This window comes from Marmota flaviventris, chromosome 16 (assembly GCF_047511675.1).
Source record: "Marmota flaviventris isolate mMarFla1 chromosome 16, mMarFla1.hap1, whole genome shotgun sequence".
In the NCBI taxonomy this organism is placed as follows: Eukaryota; Metazoa; Chordata; class Mammalia; order Rodentia; family Sciuridae; genus Marmota; species Marmota flaviventris.
This window is the reverse complement of record NC_092513.1, coordinates 7,582,840-7,603,402: the sequence shown is the minus strand read 5'-3', so window position 1 is coordinate 7,603,402 and position 20,563 is coordinate 7,582,840. Positions and strand designations below refer to the sequence as shown.

The 20,563-nt window shown below is 34.9% G+C and overlaps 1 protein-coding gene across 5 annotated transcripts in view; it reads right to left on the bottom strand.

The window, feature by feature from the left end:
- Positions 1–20,563, bottom strand: part of Rttn (rotatin) — a 157,452-nt gene that overhangs the window by 49,534 nt on the left and 87,355 nt on the right. For all 5 annotated transcript variants that reach the window (XM_027935354.2, XM_071602643.1, XM_071602641.1 and 2 more), the window contains 4 exons: positions 18,369–18,527; positions 16,990–17,061; positions 3,452–3,638; positions 2,012–2,103 (listed from right to left, as the gene is read on the bottom strand). In XM_027935354.2, coding sequence (XP_027791155.2) covers positions 2,012–2,103; positions 3,452–3,638; positions 16,990–17,061; positions 18,369–18,527 — 510 coding nt within the window. The remainder of the gene's footprint in view (positions 1–2,011; positions 2,104–3,451; positions 3,639–16,989; positions 17,062–18,368; positions 18,528–20,563) is intronic.

The window sequence follows — 20,563 nt, the reverse complement described above, 5'->3', positions numbered from 1 at the left end:
TTTGTGCCCAAAAGGCCCATGTGTTGAAGGCCTGGTGCTCAGGATACAGTGTTATTGGGGGGCAGGGGCTGGAACCCTCAAGAGGTGGCCCAGGGGAGGAAGTTAGATATCTGGTGATCCTGTCCCAGGATCCCAGCAGATCCTGGGACCTCAGCCCCTTCCTCCTGTTCTCTTTCCTTGCTGGCTGCCATGAGGTAACGGGGCCTCCTCTACCTCATGCTCCTGTCAGAATGCACTATGCCAACACAGACTCAGAGCAACAGAGCAAGAGGCTGAAACCCCGGGAAACCATGAACCAAAATACACCTTTCCTCCCTTTAAATGGAGTGTCTAAGGTATTTTGTGGACTAACAGAAAGTTGACTAGCACAGAGGTACTTCTGTTTTATTTTTTTATTAATATTTATTTTTTAGTTTTAGGTGGACACAATATCTTCATTTTATTTTTATGTGGTGTTGAGGATCGAACCAAGCGCCCTGCACACGCCAGGCGAGCGTGCTACCGCTTGAGCCACATCCCCAGCCCAGTACTTCTGTTTTAATAATGATTTTTAATAAACAGTTCCAAAATTATTCTCAGAAAATATAGCATTCTAACATGTAAAATGTATATATTGATATAAAATAAAGAAATGTAAAAGTTTGATTTGATTTTGCTTTTCGTTCTTAGGTCTTCTTGTATAGATGGAAAAAAATACGGCTTGAATGGTGTCTACAGATTAGCCATGATAATTCAAAGTTAATTAGAGAAATTACTATTTACTCAGTACCTACAATAAAGAAAGAACTGAAGAATGTACAATATTTCTAAAGTTATTCTATAGTCCTTTTAACAGAACAACCTGAGATGATTTACTTTTAAGCATAAATTGATGCTGCCCTTCTGTGAACTAAATAACCAATTAACAGAACTCACTGTGGCATTTAACCATCCTGTTTCTCCTGCTGAAACAAAGCTATACACTAGCCCTGATCTGGAAAGGGAAGCATGACCTCTAGTGGAAGGAGGGTAATTATCCCACTTTTCTATATACAAACCCAATGCAGAACTAAGCAAACTCTTTTCCTAGGAAAAAAAGAAAAAAAAATTCTTAAAATTGTAGCAAAAAGTACCCATGTTTGGGAGATTGTAGAAGGCAAATTTTATTAATGTCTAAATAATTATTTATTATTTTCATAAAAGTTTTTACTCCTGAAAAGGTTCAAAACCTTTGCCTTTCTAATAGATTCTGTAACACAGTCACTATCTAATCTCCAAAACACTTTAAAATTAAACATGTTTTTCCATTGAGAAGAATGATTATGTACCCCTGTAACAAACAGAAAGCTAGTGTGAATCATTAGGCACAGAGCAACTCAAGCATGAATGAAAGCTGAGGGCAGACAGGTGGTAAGCTAGCTTACATACATTTCAGGTAGTTCAGATAATCTAGAGAAGTTTCTATGTGATTCGAGTTTTAGGATGTATTTTAAATCATTCATACCACACTGGAATTATTTGAATGGGTAAACTTTATCATGATGCTTTGCCTTTAAGTGAGGTTTCAGGATAATTATTTTTAATCACATAGAGGCTTTTTTCTTCTATTATTAAAGCTAAATATTTTCAGTTTTTATGCTATTGATTCTCTGAAAAAAGGTAGAAAAGAGGAATAAAAAACTCTCAACTAAAAGGATATTAGTGCAACTATAATTGGAAGCAAGCAAACCTAACTTGAAGTTCTATCTCTGCTACTTTTGGCACAATTGATCACAGAGTTACTTAACTTCTGAGTGACCTGCTTATATAGAAAAGCACAAAAGAATCTACCATGTATGACTGGTGATAGGTTAAATGCAATAATCTAAGTAAAAAAAAAAAAAAAAAAAAAAGCAGAATTCTGCACAGAGAACACTTCATAAAAACTCATATCTACTATGATCATAACCTTATAGTCTATATCTGTTCTTATCTCATCATTATTTTTCAGAGATTAAAACTAAGTAAGTACTCATACATTCTTTGCAAGTACCATTGTTTCTGTGGTGGAGAGAGAACTTGGATCATGATCTTGACTGGACATTCTTGATGGAGCCCTCCAAAACTTAAATGAGTCATCCAAACCTGTGACAACAAGAAAGTTGTTAACATGGACACTCTCCTAGGTACTGCAATAATAGGAAAAATACTCATCTCTGGAAACCAACCAAGGTCTACAGAGAAAGGCTTTTAATGTGCAAGAATCATCATGAGCTTGTTAAAGCAGTTTCCTGAATCCTAGTCCCAGAAAGTCTAACACCCTAAGCCAGCATGGAGGCTACACATGTGCATTTCTAACAGGTTACAAGACACTTGGTTCAAGAGCCATGACCTGAGTAACAAAGATCTGGAAAAATCTAAACAAGTCACTTTCCTAATAGGAACATTTATTCAGAATGTTCAAAAACTTTATCAAATATCTACTTTCTTCTAGATTCCTCTAGGGAGTGAACAGGAAAGTGAACTATAAATTCACAATTAAGTATTTGGGAATAAAAAAACTTCATGTCTGCAACCTACTTTTAAATGGTGCAGAAAAAAAACACTTATATACATGCATGTAAATAAATATTACTTATATTCACAAATACACATGAAGTAGGAAGTAAATACTAATGTTAACTTTGGGGAAAATTTGTAGTATGCTTTAACCTTCTCTGTAAGTGTAAAATTATGTCAAGATTCTAAAAAAATTGCTTTTAAAAATTAACTTAAAAATACAAGGCAATTTTTTTAAACTATTTGTTTTTATGAGATACAATTATTTATATGTTCTAATACCTATTAGAAAATCCAAGAGCATCTACATAAAGAACCAAAAATATTTCAACAATATATTTTGATAAATGAGTAATATACCAAAAATAAACAGCTTTTTCAAACCATTAGCAAAACAAATTTACAAATTTAGTAGGAAAAGATGTCATTCACAAGAAGGGTAAAAGGATCATAATCTGCCAAGGAATGAGTGTTCCAAAAAAGTTTAAGAAATATGAATAGAGAAAAAAACTATAAAAGTTCACTGAAAAGCATGAAACAAACTTGTGAAACAGTAAGGTATCAAAAATGGCTTCCATGAAGAATTCATAACAGAAAAATTCTTGAGCAATGTTTAGTGAAAGAAGGGAATACAAAAATGCACAAAAAAACCTGAACATGATTCTGTAAAACAGACAGAAGCTACACAGAGAAATAAGACTGGAAAAAATGTATTCCAACATTACAAGGGTACCCTCTGGGTATTAGGACTAGAGGTGATAATGTATAATACAAGGGAATATATAGAATATAAGGTTATCTTCCATTTAAATTAAATATCTTCCATGTAGTTTTTATTATTTTTCCAAGTGATTTTTAACAAACACACGTAGTTCGAACATCTTTTTAAATAGTTGCATTTTGTAAAAGTAAAATATAAAGATATTCTACTTACCATTTGAATCTCTGCCTTCTGAAATCACAAAAGCAGAAGAGTTCAAATCAAACCTATACAGTCCTAGGTAACAGTGTTTCACCATCTGATTCAAATGTTCATAAAAATGGCAGTGATATAAAAGAGCCTGAAGGGCAGGTTTTCCTATGAGTGATAGGCCAGAGTCCTCATCATGAACACAAGGGCCCTGTAGGAAAAGAGGGAGAAAAGAAGAGAAAGACACTAACTTATCGCACAGTTTCTTCAAAAAGATCTACTGTCTCTGCCTGAAACAAATGGGTGCTACCAAATGCTACCACACCCTTTCCATGATCACTGCAGCCGAACCTAGAGGAAAGAAAGCACTTCCTAACACTGTAGTCTGCATTGCCTACGCCCCCATCTGAAGACAGCAGGTTCATCTACTGTATCTCTTGACAAGCCACATCATTCAAATTGCGTCTCTGGAAAGCTTTACCCAGGTAATTACATACTTAAGCAACAAACACAATAAAAGTAGTACTTTTCAACTTACAGACAATAGTAAAAAAATTATTAAAATATCCAAAATAATGCAGTCCAAATAATTATGTACAAAAACATTTTTGTATCTATCAAACAAATAAGATAAAATTTAAAAATTCATCAATATCTATGTTAAAATCTGCTTGCCATATTACTTTCCACTGAATAAACCCACATGAGGAAAAAACACACAATGATGCACACACACACACACACACACACACACACCCATGCACGTGCACGCGTACACACACGTATACACACCTGCCACCTGAAAAGAATCCACTGTTACAAAATTTTATCTCTTTGAACTTTTGTTCCAATAGCTTTTGCACTGCTACTCACTAAATTTTCCTACAATATCCATTGATAAAGATCAATCTTAGAGGATTCGTTTAAAGTTGACAATACCACCAATCACTAGTTTAAAAATATTTCTATTTTCTGGAAAATGTTAAAGTTAAGATTTTTTTTAAATATACCCTGGGAGAAAGGGAAAAATAGAAATCTAAATGCCAACAAGAAGGAAAGTATGGTCAAAACACACTCAAAGTTTATTTACCCTTAACCATAAGACATATTTATATGTGTCTTCTCACACCTCTCCTAACAACAGGGGAGAGGGTGTCAATACTATTCAGAAACATTGTAACTCACCAGTTATAGGCATAGCAACACTAACAATGTTAACAATTTCCTCTAACATTTCTTGTTGAAGTATTATCATTACAATTAACCTTTTCAATATTGAATACCTTTTATGATTATGAAGTTGTTATTGTTAACTGTAATAAATCTATTCATCACTGAGTTTATTCTCTACAAATAGAGCAATTTAAATGAGAAGTAAGACTAACAGCGCTTTGGTTATAGCTCAGTGGTAGAATGCTTGCCTGGCATGTACAAGAACCTGGGTTCTATCCCCAGAACTGCAAAAAGAAGAGAGAAAAGAAGTAAGACTAATGAACAGTTAGCACATGATAGTGTTCATATAAATTTAGAGGTCTAGAAGAAGCAGATAAAGCAGGAGAATATATAGAGAGTCAGGACACTCTCATTATTAACCAAGGCCTATGTTACCAAAAAAGTGTCCTCTCACACATTACCTTAATTTAATTTTCTAGGGTAAAGTATTCATCCACAACCTTACAGCCAACCTTGACATACATAGTTTCAAAATGTTCTACCCTTTAAGTGAGTTATTCTTAAATGTATAAAATATGTCACACAAAAGACATGCAATAGCTTCTTAAAATCACCAATTAGAACCTTCATTACACTAATTCAAGGAATGAATTAATAGCCAAGATGAGAATTACAGTCTAGCTAGGTTGGGCTAGGGGTATATCTCACTGATAGAGCACTTAGTTAACAAGTTCAAGGCCCCGAGTTTAACCCCCAATGGGTGGGATAGGGGACATAATAAAACTAACTGACCAGCTTAACTACAACTACCCAAACTCAACAAACAAAATAAAATTTTTAAATAAAGTGGAACAAAAACTGTATTTTTCTAAATACATTATATGATGACCAGAATAATTTTGAGTTGTTATACACATTACATAAAAGTATTCAAAATTTAGTTTTGTTGCTGGGCGCAGTGGCACATACCTGTAATCCCAGCAACTAAGAAGGCTGAGGCAGAAGGATCATGAGTTCAAAGCCAGCCTCAGAAAAGCGAGGCACTAAGCACCTCAGTGAGATCCTATCTCTAAATAAAATACGAGAAGGGCTGGGGATGTAGCTCAGTGGTTGAGTATCCCTGAGTTCAATCCCCAGTACACCCCCGCAAAAAATGTTAGTTTGCAAAATAGTATATACATCATTGCATCCTGTATCAGTTACACCATAGCCCTAAATTCACAAAGGGTTAATCAAAATAGGTAAAGGAGTGCGCCAACCACTTAAATCTTGAAAGAAGACAACACCTGAGTATTTGTAGCTCCTGAACAGCTCTTCCATCTGCTGAGGGCCAGACCATTGTACCATCTGCTGGGAAGGCATGAGTTACAAAAACCCACTATCTTCTGAGACCCAACCTTTTTGTGTTGTAAGCATTTTCAAAATAAGTGAGAAGTACTACAGGAAATACACTATGAGAATTCTTGTTATTCACCAAACTGTAAAATTACCAGTGGTAATCTAATTACCCCAAATATATTTATCTCTCAATTAATAAATTTTAAAAATTCATTTTTCTCTGTTCTTTCTTCCTAATATAAAAGAGAAAAAAAAAACAGATTGAGAAAACAAAGATAGGAAAAGAAGCCATAATAATAGATGTAAAATAAAATCTAAACTAATTCAGCTGTGTAAAAAAGAATTCATATCCCAGAAAGCAGTGCAAAAATCACTGAGAGAACAGTACAAGATAAGGAGAAAGAGAAAATCAGCTCAGGAGACCTAATATGGGATTCGTAAGATTTCCAGAAAGGGGGTAGTGGGCATAAGAAAGGGGAAAATCATTTTTAAAGAAATATGAAAAAAAAATGTCAAAATGATATGGAAAACCTAAGACTTAAAATTAAGGAGCATAAATTAAGCATAAATTTCAAGAGAAATGAAAAAACAACACATAATCATAAAACTCTAGAATACCATGAATAAAGAGAGGATGCCAAATAAAAGATTAGCCACAAAGAAGAAAAAAGAATTGTCCTGGAACTGACTTCTTGTCAATAGCACTGGATACCAGAAGACAGTGGGGAAACGTGCAGGAGCTGGGCCTTTCCACCTAGTATCTGCTAACTAGCCACATTATCAATTCAGTACAATTTAAAGACATTTTTAATTTTGCAAGATTTCATACAGCTTAACTCTAACATGCTTGTTACTAGCCAGCATGTATGATCATTTTGAGGAAAATTACTAAGAAAAAGAGGCTCTAAATGAAGGGAAAAGATGATTAAGAGTTAAGTAAAACCTGAGATATGATAGGGACTCACAATGCAAGAAAAAATAACAGAAATTCCAAGGGAAAGAAAATCTCCCAAATTAATTTTTAAAATTACACACACACTATTTGTATATATGTACGTATTACATGTTTATGAATACCAGGGGATTTTCCTCTGAGTATTACATGGGTCAGTCCTGGAAGCAGAGATAAAGAAATGTGACTACAAATGACTAAATGGCTCTGCAATGAATTACTGATCTTCAGTTTTTAGAATCAACTGACACAAATTCAGGAAAGATGCAAACATAATCAGTCTTCATAAAGCAAAAGTAAAAAAAAAAACTAGCAAAGATTAGCATTAGAAGTCAGAGAGGAGACCAACGAACAGATAACAACCTAGCCACATGTACAATATGGGGGCCAAGAGACAGGAGGCATGGCTAATTGTGGAAATCAGAAAGTCCACTGGTCCACTTTCAGCATACAGTATTTAGCCTTAAATATAAAACTACTTGGGATATAAGAGAGGCAGCTGGAGGGGACAATAAAAGCAGTTAATACCAGAGTGTGAACTGGTCAATTCATAGCCCCTTGATTAACAGGAGGTAGGGGGAAAGGGTTGGCCTAACCAACTATGTATGTATGCATGCATGTCTGTTCTAAAATGCACTCAGCCTGAGAAGGTCTTCCCACCACAAGAGAACAAAGGGAAGTGGGGACAACTAAAGATACATTTCTTTAAATAACCCAACAGGAGACAGTAAAACCTTGGCAATGTTTGGGAAGAACACTGGCATGTGCAAGACCCTGGGTACCCATAGTACTCAGCCAATGAGGAACCAGGGGAGGGACCTTGCACTTCTGGGGAATAAAATGCTGATTGTAACTGCTCTAGGTGTGCCTGCTCATCCAGACAAGATTAAAATCCATGATTAAAAGCCTCACTTTCTCTATACCTTTAGTCTTTCAGTCCATTCTTTGGGTTTGGACAGGTGAGCATGTTTCTCACAATGATGAAATCATCAACAGCAAGGGTGACCACTGGAGAATCTAAGAACAGTAATAAGAATACATTACATAAATGAACTAAATCCTTATTCATCAGAGTAGTGATGGAATAAATAGGAGTAACTCTCTGAAGAATAAAAATCAGAGGTAAACCTGTTTCAGTTAATGGAGAGGCATACTTCATTTCATTATAAGTTCGACCAGTTCTTGTAATGACATACATTTATTACTTGAAAAAACAATTTCTGCTAAACAATTCAAACAATTAGTGCATTCCAAATATTTTTAACTTCTCAAAAGAAAACCAAATGAACTGGGATATTTACATAACTATTATCTATTTTTTATTTGACTTATTTTTGCTATGCATTAAGTTGATTCCCTATTCTCTGCATGCCAAGGCTTCCTTTCTCTGCGATGACATATTATCAACAGATCTTTACTCCTAGCAATGGAGCCAAGGTCAGCATATGTCCTAAGATGGCACAACTTAGGGTTTCTATAAATGACTAATGGTATGAGGGCCAGAACAATGAAGGCTTTCATGCACGACTAGGCTGTGGTCCATAGAGCAGCATGAAATCACCATCAGTAATGGATGGGGCTGCCTTCTGGCAGAGTGAGAAAAGCAGCACCATCTAGTTGTTCTATCTCAAGATGTCTATACCCCTAACAGCCTTGCCCTCAGGTGAATTCTGAAGCTACCAGATTATGTGCTGAATCACAAAGGACAGCTGAGAAGACCAGTATGTGAAGAAAGAAAACAAAAGTCACCAGATTCCAATTACAAATACATTTACCAAAAAAACCCTATAAGTTAACTATAGCATAGAAACCTCCAAAGTATTGTTCTGAAGAAAATAAATTAGAATATTAATTTTAAAGCATATTTTTACTCCTAGGGTCACTTTACTATATACTCATTAGCTATTATTAAAAAGGAACTATTGGGCTGGGATTGTGGCTCAGCGGTAGAGCACTCGCTTAGCACGGGTGGAACCCCGGTTCGATTCTCAGCACCACATAAAAATAAAGGCATTGTGTTGTGTCCATCTACAAATAAGATTCTCTCTCTCTCTCTCTCCCCCCGTCCCTTTAAAAAAAAAAAAAAAGGAACTATAATCAAAGTTAAGAATTACATTTAAAAACAACAGACAATATTTCCAAGAAGAAATATGTATTATTTTTGATAATAAATAAAAAGTGATATACCTCAAAGACTATAAAAATGATCCTAAAAACATTAGCACTCCTAATCACATATAAATTATGAACACTATTAAAAAGATCTCACTTTACCAAAGAATTATAGTTTTGTAAAATTAATACTCATGATGCTTCAAAACACATTAAAAGCCAAGTGCAGTGGTGCATGCCTATAATCCCAGTGGCTCAGGAGGCTGAGGAAGGAAGATCATAAGTTCAAGCCAGCCTCAGCAAATTAGCAAGGCCCTAAGCAACTCAGTGAGACCCTGTCTCTAAAATAAAAAATAGGCCTGGGGATGTGGCTCAGTGGTTGAGTGCCCTTGAGTCCAATCCCTGGTACCAAAAAAGAGAGAAAGAGAACAAATTAAAAATTTGCATATTAATCACATCAAATGTGTAAATAATATATACCATAATGATAAAAGAGTGTACTACCTATCCAAAACACGTGCACATAAAGACACACACAAACAGACAGTCCTGAGAGCAGAGGCACTGACAACCCAGGAACAATGAGCATATCCAGATGACATTAGATTTCCCTATAAAAAGAAATCAAAGCCCTAAGAGCAAATATCTCATTTTATGATGGGGCTCAGGGAGTCTAGCACACCTTGATATACTAGAAAGTAGGAAATACTAAAAACTGGCAAAAAAGACATGCCAAAAAAATTCAAGAGTCTATCCAGAGACTCTCCCTCCATAAACTAGAACAATCTAATCATCCAAACATGGACAGAAATAGATCATAATGAATGAAACAAACTGAGTGCCCTTGAGTTTACACTGCTTAAATGAGTGAAGGAAGTAACAGGTCGGGAAGAAAGGGAATTAATTCTTCCTTACAGTAGAACATAATAAATGCAGAAAGGTATAATACAATTAGAAAAACATTTGGCAACCATAATTGCCTTGGACAAGAATTTTGAATGGAATTTTGAATGGAAGCTGTAACTAGTTAAAGTTTAGAAACATATTTACAGTCTCAAAGTACCTTCTTAAAAAAAGGGGGGGAAAATGAAGAAAATAAACTTTATCTTAACCATGAAATCAATTTAACATTACCAATAATGGAAAAAAGATATCTTTCCTGATATGATGCACTGAGAAGTATATATCACTTCTGTGGTTTTTCTGCCAAAAATGCATAACCTAAATCTAATCATTTGAAAACAGACAAATCTAATTATAGGTATTACAAAAACTAAATGGTACGCACTCTTTAAAAATGCTAAGGTTATAAATATTGATGATCTAGACAAAATTCCAGATGAAAGTCACTAAATAGATATGACAACTATATATAATATGCATTCCTGAAATGGATCCTAGATTGGATATTTTATTAAAAGGAAAGTCATGGGAAAACTTGAGTAATTTCCTAATTTCAGTAATTATTAGTATGCTCATGTAAAACAATATCCTTTTTTTTTTTATGAAAGTCATACTTTAAGATTTAGAGAAAATGAAGTATTCTATGATTCTCCAGTAGTTTAGAAAAAAGATAGGTAGATAAAGTTAAAGCAAATGTGATAAAATAACATTTGGGGGATCTGGGTGAAAAGTATATGAAAATTGTACTGTTTCTGCAACTTTTCTATAAACATAATTTTTTCACAATAAAGATTTTTTTTTTTAAATAAAGCAAATCTGCCAATTCAAAATCTTAATTACAAATTGTGGAAAGAAACAAAAGCAGGAACAAATGCATTTATTTGAACCAATAACCCATTGTGTTACTTAAGTGCCTAAAATTAATTTCAAATTTAAATGTGAAATTAAAGAATTCAATAGTCTATCCAGAGACTCTCCCTCCATAAACTAGAACAATCTGATCATCCAAACATGGACAGAAATAGATCATAATGAATGAAACAAACTGAGTGCCCTTGAGTTTACACTGCTGTAAATGAGTGAAGGAAGTAATAGGTCAGGAAGAAAGGGAATTATTTTCAATTGGAAAAAAAACTTAATATTACAAAAATTATGCATAAGCTGCCAATAATTAATATTACTTATGTAAGAAACTATATAATGTTTCCTAGATATGTGTCTATCCTCCCTTGTAGGTCACAGACTCCAGAGCACTAAATCTGATAATCTGTGAATCCCCAACATTTAGGCATTTGACAAATATTTATAGATATAAACTCAAACAAACTGCACAGACCAACAGATTTATTATAACAGACTCCAAAGCTGGTTGTTAAAATTGTGGGGATTTGTAACGTTGCTCTTCAAATTAAACCCAGCAACAGAACCATTCATATTCAGGAGTACTAACTCCCAGTCAGACTGTGGGAAACTAGTTTACTAGTTTACAGAATACCAGATAGCTGGGAGCCACAATTCAGTTCTGCATCACTTGTAAACTGACCCCGTTTTCTCACCTTCGGAAAGAGAAATTCAGCCTTGAGGAGGCCGAGTTTGACCCAAGAACCAGGCCAGTATTTACAAACACCCTTCTTAAAAAGCAGTGCCCTGAGTGTGAGAGAGCTGTAATGCACCAGGGACTGATGGACCTAGAATCAGGATCTCACACCCTGCAGGAGCCTGGTGTGTGGGCCCACTGTGTGCTGAGGGAAGCTATGCTGAAAATAAGCTCTTCATCTGCTCCTCCTCTTGTGACTACTCTGCCTCTAGTATGTCTCCATTTCCATGGAAAACTATACTACAAAACTAAGATTCTATTCATGACTTTACTTACTTCAGACCAATAAGGTAAGTTGAATGCTTCACATACTTTGATAAATCAACAAAGACTAACGGAACATCTATCGTCTTCTCCATGGTGGGAGCTGAGAGAAACATTTTCTTAAATATAAAACTTAAGCCAGGTGTGGTGGTGCACACTTGCAACCCCAGCTACTTGAGAGGCTGAGGAAGGAGAATTTCAAGTTTGAGGCCAGACTGGGCAACTTAGTGAGACTCTGTCTCAAAACAAAATTTAAAAAGAGCTTCTATCTAGCAGCTTAGTAGTAGAACACTCATCTAGCAAGTGCAAGGCCCTGAGCTCAATCCCGGGTGTGACACACACACACACACACACACACACACACACCACATAAACTATGGACCTAATGTTCAGAAACATTCTACTTAAGAAGATTAAAGTAAATGGTCAGAAATATGGAAAGAGAATAAAGCTAATATTTGGAAAAGAAACTAATTCAATGGCAAAAACATTAATTGCTAGTATCTTCCTGAGAGGAAGATTAAAATGGATGAGAGAGGTTAGGAAAATTATTTTTTTAAAAAAAAACTTTTTAAAATTAAAAAATTAAGTCAGGCATAGGGGTACACACCTGAAATCCCAGTGACTCAGGTGGCTGAGGCATGAGAATCACAGATTTGAAGCCAGCCTCAGCAAGTTAGCAAGACCCTGTCTCAAAACAGAATTTTTTTTTTTTTTTTTTTTTTTAAGGGCTGGCAATGTGGCTCAGTGGTTAAGTGCCCCTGGATTCAATCCCTGGTACAAAAAAAAAAAAAAAAATTGTTGTATTTAATCTTTACTTTTTTCCAGAAGATTTAAGCCCCATTACAGGAAAAGGTCAATTTTAGCAATAATGGTAGACGTGGAGCAAGGCTGAAAGAAAAAAGAAAGTGGGTGATTTAAAAAAAAAAAAAAAGTGAAAACAGAAATAAAGCTTAAAAAAAGTATATACCAGAAGAGCTACATTTGGGGGTTCTAAACTTTCCAGCATCTAACAATAAAAGGCAAACCCAAATGATTCATAATTATATGTGTCTTATTATTACTCAGAAGCATTACAATTCCAGATATTGACGTGAAATAGGAGTTCATGCTGGCAGGGCCAGGGTGGGTGGTGCTCGTGCCGAGGCTGCTCCAAAAGGCCAAGCAGAACTAGAGTATCAGAAGTCAGCAATTTAGACTGCAAGCATCTCAACAAATTACACAGCAGAACAAGTTTTATTTGTTAAAAATCAAACAGCTACCTCAAACAAAATAAATCCTTAACATGGCTCCTCCACATGCTACTTCATGCTGTGTCCTCTAAGATAATGAGGAAGGTACACCAATAAAACAATTCTTTGAATAAGTTATTATTCATAATTTTACCAGTGACTTCTAATTTTAGCATACTGGATGGGCACATGGCTCCTTCTCTCTGACTCTAAAAACTTGGAAAGGTTATAAATTCTCTGAGACTACACAACTCCATCATATATATTTCAAGACTATTTTCCCCTTTTTGAAAGCAACTATTTCTTTCCACTTGGGATTTTAAGCACACCACTACATTTTTTAATATTAGGGACTAGTATTAGGTTACCAACTATTTACAGGGCTTAGTGAGAACACATAAAATCAAAAGATAATAAAAACAGAGTTTTAAAAGACAGAGAAAATCTGAGTTTATTTTTAAAAGCACATAAGACTGTCTTTATTTTTCTAATTTTGCTTAAGACTAGCAAAGTTTCCTGAAGTTCCAGTTGGCATTGGACTAGCTCTCAAACTTTTTAGATTTTAGTCAATTTGGACAAGGCAAAGGACTCTACAGCTTGCTTAAGTTCCATTTTCAATTTTTTTAAATTTTGCATTTATTGATCCCCTTTATTCTTTTTTAATTTTTAGTTTTTTTAATTTATTTTTGCATTACAATTTTAATATACCTTTTTTATCACATCTCTGATAAGGTATGTTGACACCAAATGCACATCTTCATACATGTATTTTGTATAACGATGAGGGTCTCCTTTCACCATCCATGCTATTCCCCTTCGCCCTCCCTTTCCCTCCCACCCCTATTCCCAATCTAGAGGTAATCTTTCTCCCTTGCTCTCCCTCCCAACCCCATTTTGAGTCACCTCCCTTATATCAGAGAAGAAATTCGGCATTTGTTTTTTTGAGATTGGCTATTTCACTTAGCATAATCTTCTCTAATGCCATCCATTTCCCTGCAAATGCCATGATCTTATTCTTTTTTATTGCTGAGTAATATTCCATTGTGTATAAATGCCACATTTTTTTAATCCATTCATCCACTGAAGGACATCTAGGTTGGCTCCACAGTTTAGCTATTGTGAATTGTGGTGGCTATGTCCCTGTAATATGCTGTTTTTAGGTCCTTTGGGTATAGTACGAGAAGAGGAATAGCTGGGTCAAATGGTGGTTCCATTCCCAGTTTTCCAAGGAATCTCCATACTGCTTTCCAAATTGGCTACACCAATTTGCAGTCCCACCAGCAGTGTATGAGTGTGCCTTTTTCCCCACATCCTCGCCAGGACTTGTTGTCTGTCTTCATCATGGCTGCCACTCTTACTGGAGTGAGATGGTATCTTAGAGTAGTTTTAATTTGCATTTCTCTGATTGCTAGAGATGATGAGCGTTTTTTCCTATATTTGTTAATTGATCGTATATCCTCCACTGAGAAGTGTCTATTCAGGTCCTTGGCCCATTTATTGATTGGATTATTTGGGGTTTTTTGGGGTGCTTATCTTGTTGACCTCTTTATATATCCTGGAGATTAGAGCTCTCTGATGTGTGAGGGGTAAAAATTTGTTCCCAGAATGGAGGCTCCCTATTCACCTCACATATTATTTCTTTTGCTGAGAAAAAACTTTTTAGCTTGAATCCATCCCATTTGTTGATTCTTGGTTTTAATTTTTGTGCTATAGGCGTCTTATTAAGGAAGTAGGGGCCTAGCCCCACGTGATGGAGATTAGGGCCTATTTTTTCTTCTATTAGACGCAGAGTCTCTGGTTTAATCCATAGAGCCTTGATCCATTTTGAGTTAACTTTTGTGCATGGTGAGAGAAAGGGATTCAATTTCATTTTGTTGCATATGGATTTCCAGTTTTCCCAACACCATTTGTTGAAGATGCTATCCTTTCTCCAGTGCATGTTTTTGGCACTTTTGTCTAATATAACGTAGTTGTAATTTTGTGGGTTGGTCTCTGTGTCCTCTATTCTGTACCATTGGTCTATCAGCCTGTTTTGGTGCCAGTACTATGCTGTTTTTGTTACTATTGCTCTGTATTATAGTTTAAGGTCTGGTATCACTATACCACCTGTTTCACTCTTCCTGCTTAGAATTGCTTTAGCTATTCTGGGTCTCTTATTTTTCCAGATTAATTTCATGATTGCTTTTCAAATTTTTATAAGAAAATGATGACAAATCCAATGAACTGCAGCAAATGTGTCTTCAGTGACAAATAGAAACTATCATTTATCTTGTAATAGAAAACTATGAATTTCTACACGTGACTCTAATATAACCCAGAAATCTTACTGCTCTTACTAGATTATACATATTTCAAGAATATAAATTCATTGCCAGTACATCACCAAGCTTACAATATACAATTGTCACTAGTTTAATGATGAAAGTAGAGATGATTTGGAATTGGGTCAAAAAAGAATAAAATTTTGAAATGTAGACACCTAAACTACTACACTGTATATTCCTTTCACCGTCTCTTATGGTTTTATGACAACACAGACTGTGAAGAGCAACCGTTGTCAGAAGGCAATGTTAAGCAAATCATGAGGCACCAGTGGAAAGGTGGCCTGGGATGTAGAGCTGGCAGAGGGAACGGGTGGCTGAGACCAGAGGTAAACCTGCTTGGAGTTAAATGCAATCTGCCCTGATGGCCCCTCAGTTATGCTTTAGTCCTAGCCAAGCTCTGTCCTGCAGCTCAGTTCGATCCAGTAACCTCTGTAAGCATAGGTTCTAATGAAAATATAAAAAGAAACCTTAGATTTGCATAGTACCCTGAGGAGTACTGAATAACACTATGATAAATAACACACTGACAGGATGAAGACATGTGGGCAGTTAAAAGGATAAGAACCAAGGGCTATGGCTCAGGGGTAGCGCACACTTGCCCGGCATGTGTGAGGCACTGGGTTCAATTCTCAGCACTGCATATAAATAAATAAAATAAAGGTCTATCAACAACTAAATAAACATATTTTTTTTTAAAAAAGGATAAGGACCACATCTTACCACCACAATGAGAGTACTCTGAATTATCTACAAATCACAGGCTATAAAAAAACAGGCAACTATTTATGACTTGATATTCAGAACATAAAATTTAAAAATCAATCTAGTATTATCAAAAAAAAAGATTAATTATAATCCCAACCGTGTGCTAGTTTGGAAAAAATGTTAACATCAATATATACTGAACTATAAATAAATTTATTTATTATTGTTAAATTTGAGAAGCAAAATAGTAAATGGGTAAGAAGAGACAAGCATGTACTCAAAGCAGCAAAGGTGTATCAGTGCCTAGCTTTGTGACTTTAGGCAAGCCACATAAACCCTCTGTGCTAAAGCTTCTAAGCCAGTAAAATGAGGATAATAGTTTGTCCAATGTTAATATATACTAAGTTTCTAGAAGAGTGCCTAGTATATATCTTATAGCTATTATTTTTCTAATTATTCTTAACACTATGGAGAATTTTTAAATATGATCAAGTATAAGGAAATTTCTACATTCTAATTTAAGAGATCCTTGCTATATTATACACATTTCACTAGTACTGGAACATTGTATCCTCAGAAGATTGGTTCTTGCATTCCCATGGACACCACACTCTGCAAATGCTCAAGTTCCTTACAGAAAATAGCACAGTATTTGCATAACAAAATGTACATACTGTCATATGCTTTAAATTGTCTCTAGTGTATTTATAATATCTAATACAATACAAATGTTCTGTAAATAGGTGTTACAATGTATTGTTTAGGAAATAATAAGAAAATAATTCTGTACCTGTTCAGTCCAGTTATAATTTTTTTTTTCAAATATTTTCAATCCCTGGATGACTGATTCCATGAATGCATAATCCAGAGATATAAAGGGCCAACTACTCACATAGGCTGCAAATTTATCACTAATTAATCTTGAACATCTACTAGTTTGGTAACTGTCTAAAATCACCTACCTGCCAAGTATAATCCTTTATAGTTTCCATAGGCATAGGAATTACAAGGAGATTCTGAAGAATAAATGCAGCCTGAAAACATTAAAAAAAAAAAAAAAGTCAATACTGCCATCTTGTTGTCATCTTTGAAATTATCTAACATACTGTAATTTAATAACAAAAGATGTATTTCTGGTCCACTGAACATACGTAGGAGTCCTCACAAGAATTACTAAGCCATATTTATTAAATAATGACTTTGTTAGGTGATGACCAAACACTGTACAAAATTATTTCATCAGGAAATATATTTTTTTCCACTTTGGAATTCAATTCTATGCAGCAAAAAAAAAAAAAAAAAAGATTGGTATAAAATAAACTATTCTGGCAGCATTTAAGAAATGAACATCCAGGCCCCCACTCCCCATCCCACCTCGTCCCCCTTTGAAATCATGCATTCTCCTCTCAATTAAAACCTGCTAACTAGAAATATAAACCACAAATGTCCAAGTCAACCTATTAAGACCTAAAGATGATCAAGTGAAATAATCATATTAATGTAAACACTGATTGTTGTGCATATGGTAGGGCAGGTGTGAGGAATCAAACCCAGAGCCTCATGCACGCTAGGCAAGCACTTTACCACTGAGCTACATCCCCAATTCTTAGAGTGTGTACTTAACGAAAGACTCTGATACAATCATACTGGAATATCAGTGAAATTCTAACAGTGAAATTTCCAACCATCTTCATTGGAAGTCAATAAAAAGTACTAAAGTTAATAAATCAAACAAAGGCATTAAGTGTAAGCATTACCATTTAAAAGTATGAAAGCAATTAACAAGAAAACTAATCTTCTGAATTTGGAAGTGGGCACTGGCTAACAGTAGACTGAAGAGCTACTATTGTTTTCATAAGCCTCTAAGAACTATTTGATTACTGTTTTGAAACTATCTGTATTAATCATCACTTTGATAGGAGCAGCAATAAAAAGAAAACCACAAATTGAACTTGGGTTTAATTTTCCTCTTATGTTACATGACATACTATAAAAAGCTGTTATGTCAACAGCCCTTCATTATGATTAAGGCTTTATAAACATGAAAGACCCATATATGCTGAGGTAAAAGTAAATTTATTTTCTGTGAACCACTTTTCAAGTATAATAAAGCAGAAGAGTTCACATTAAAATACACTGTATTCTGCTTTGATCTTATCAGAATAAAGAACTCCAATTTTACTATAAATTAATAATATCCTTTTTATTCTTCATTGTCATTTCATTTGGGTTTTCATTAGGCTACATAAAGGGCTACAGGCCATTCACCCTGCTGAACAGTGAGTAGAGTATGCTTTATAGATAATATTGCAATGGGTTTCTAAGGGAAAGACAGACATACCTCACGGCGCACCATACTACACTCTGACTGGTCCAGAAGAATATTCACCACAGTTCCCCAGAGCCCACCAGAAATGTTTTGACAACTGTTTGTCAAGGCCACACAGCCAGCTTCAAAAGTAGTCAGTGCTGATCCTAATCCCAGGGAAGTGAATCTCACCTGTCAAAGAGAAATTTGTCAAATCCACGTATCCTACCTATTTCCTAGCATAAGTTAATTTTTCTGGCATATAAAATATCATATTTTATAAATACAACACTAGCTTTCCAAAACTAAACTATAAAGGTCACTTAGTGTCCGACATGTTTATGAAGAAATAAAATCCTATATCACTACTGAAGAAAGCAATAATTTAGAAAAAGAAGTTCAGTATCAGCAAAGGACACACAAAGTTAAAGCCAGGTATAAATAAGCAGCATAAACTTATATTTTTGTAGCCCTTTTCAAGGGAAAGCATAGTAGAATTACACATCTTTCATGAGCTCAATCTCTATTCATTCCTCCTTCCTAAAAAGGATACCTATTATTTTGTTCTACCTTTCTTAATTTTTTAGTGTTTCTTCCAAATAAATGGTTTTAACTTTCTTGAAACTTCTTTTTTCAAAAAACAAAAATTGACTGAATTATATAGTTTAGAAGGTATTTATTATTTTCCCAAAATTATTTTAAAAGTATTTCAAATAAAATTGAAGTGGTATATGTTCTTGCCATAGTACTATTCAAGTCACACATTTTGGTGAATTTCTGAATTCTGACTCAAAAATATATTTCCTATGATTGCTACAGGATAAAAAAATAAATAAAAAATAAAAAAATAAGGTACTCATAAAATAGTCAAGGAATAAGTCCAAGTTTTAAGTGCCTAAAATATGTAACTTTAAAGTTACATCAAATAATATTTCTAAAAACCAAAGACCTTAATTATAATAGGATGTATTCATTTCTTCCTCAAAAATCAATGAACAGATGACTCAAACTAGGAAGTTACTAACAATATACAATTTTGTATTATATGGTGCAATTCCATTATGTGGCACTTAAATATTACTAGGATTCATAACTTAGAATTTCCAGTTGTCCTTCTAAAATTGTTTGAAATTGCCTTGGCTTTTCCAACAATTTTCCACTGTTATTTCTAAAAATGACCGATCAGACTATCTTTTCCTTTTTGATTTTCTTTTTTTTAATTAATCAGTTAATTTTTATTGATTTTATTTTTTTAAATACATGACAGCGGAATGCATTACAATTCTTATTACACATATAGAGCACATTTTTTTTCTCTTATTATTATTTTTTTTGCATTACAATTCTTAATACCTTTATACCACAATTTATCATACCTCTGATTGTATATAAGGTATGTTGACACCAAATTCATATCTTCATACATGTATTTTATATAATGATGAGGGTTTCTGTACTCCAATGAATATGATTAAAGAGAGTATCCTATGCACTGAACTGTCATCTCTGAAAATTCATACACTGAAACTCTACTACCCAACATGATCATCTGGAGGCAGAGCTCCTATGAGGTACGTAAGATGAAGTGAGGGTTTTTAAGAGGGGCATACCACTAAACCAGCCTTGGGACTCTAGGAAGAAAGGGAAATCTCTTTCTCCACATACACATGTTGTGTGCTGTGAGAACACACTGAGAAAGCGGTCTTCTGTAAACCAGGAAGAGGGCCCTCACCAGAAACCAACCACGTGGTATCCTGACCTTAAACTTGTGGCCTCCAGCATTATGAGAAAACAAGTTTCTGCTGTTTTAGCCACCTATTCTATGGTATTTTATTAAGGCAGCCCAAGCTTATTAACACAGTCTTGTACCAAAAAGTAGGGCTGTGCACCTGTAGCAAATAGCTAAGCATATGAAAGTGACTTTGGAACTGGGTAATGCGTTAAAGACCAGAAGAATTTTGAGATGCAAGCCAGGAATATGAACATGAGAGGTGATTCTGGAACAATCTCAAGACAGGAATGTAGAATACATTACTGAAAACATGTTAATGAACGAACGGTGATCCTCATTATCAAGTGGGTTGAGTAAGTGCCCCGTGAAGGCTCGTATGTCACAGGTTTGGTCCCCAGCCCATAGTGCGGTGAGGTGGTGGAAGCTTTAAGAGGTGGGGTACAACTGAGCTTCATGCAGTCACACTGCAGGGCGCCCGTCAAGGGGATGCTGGGGT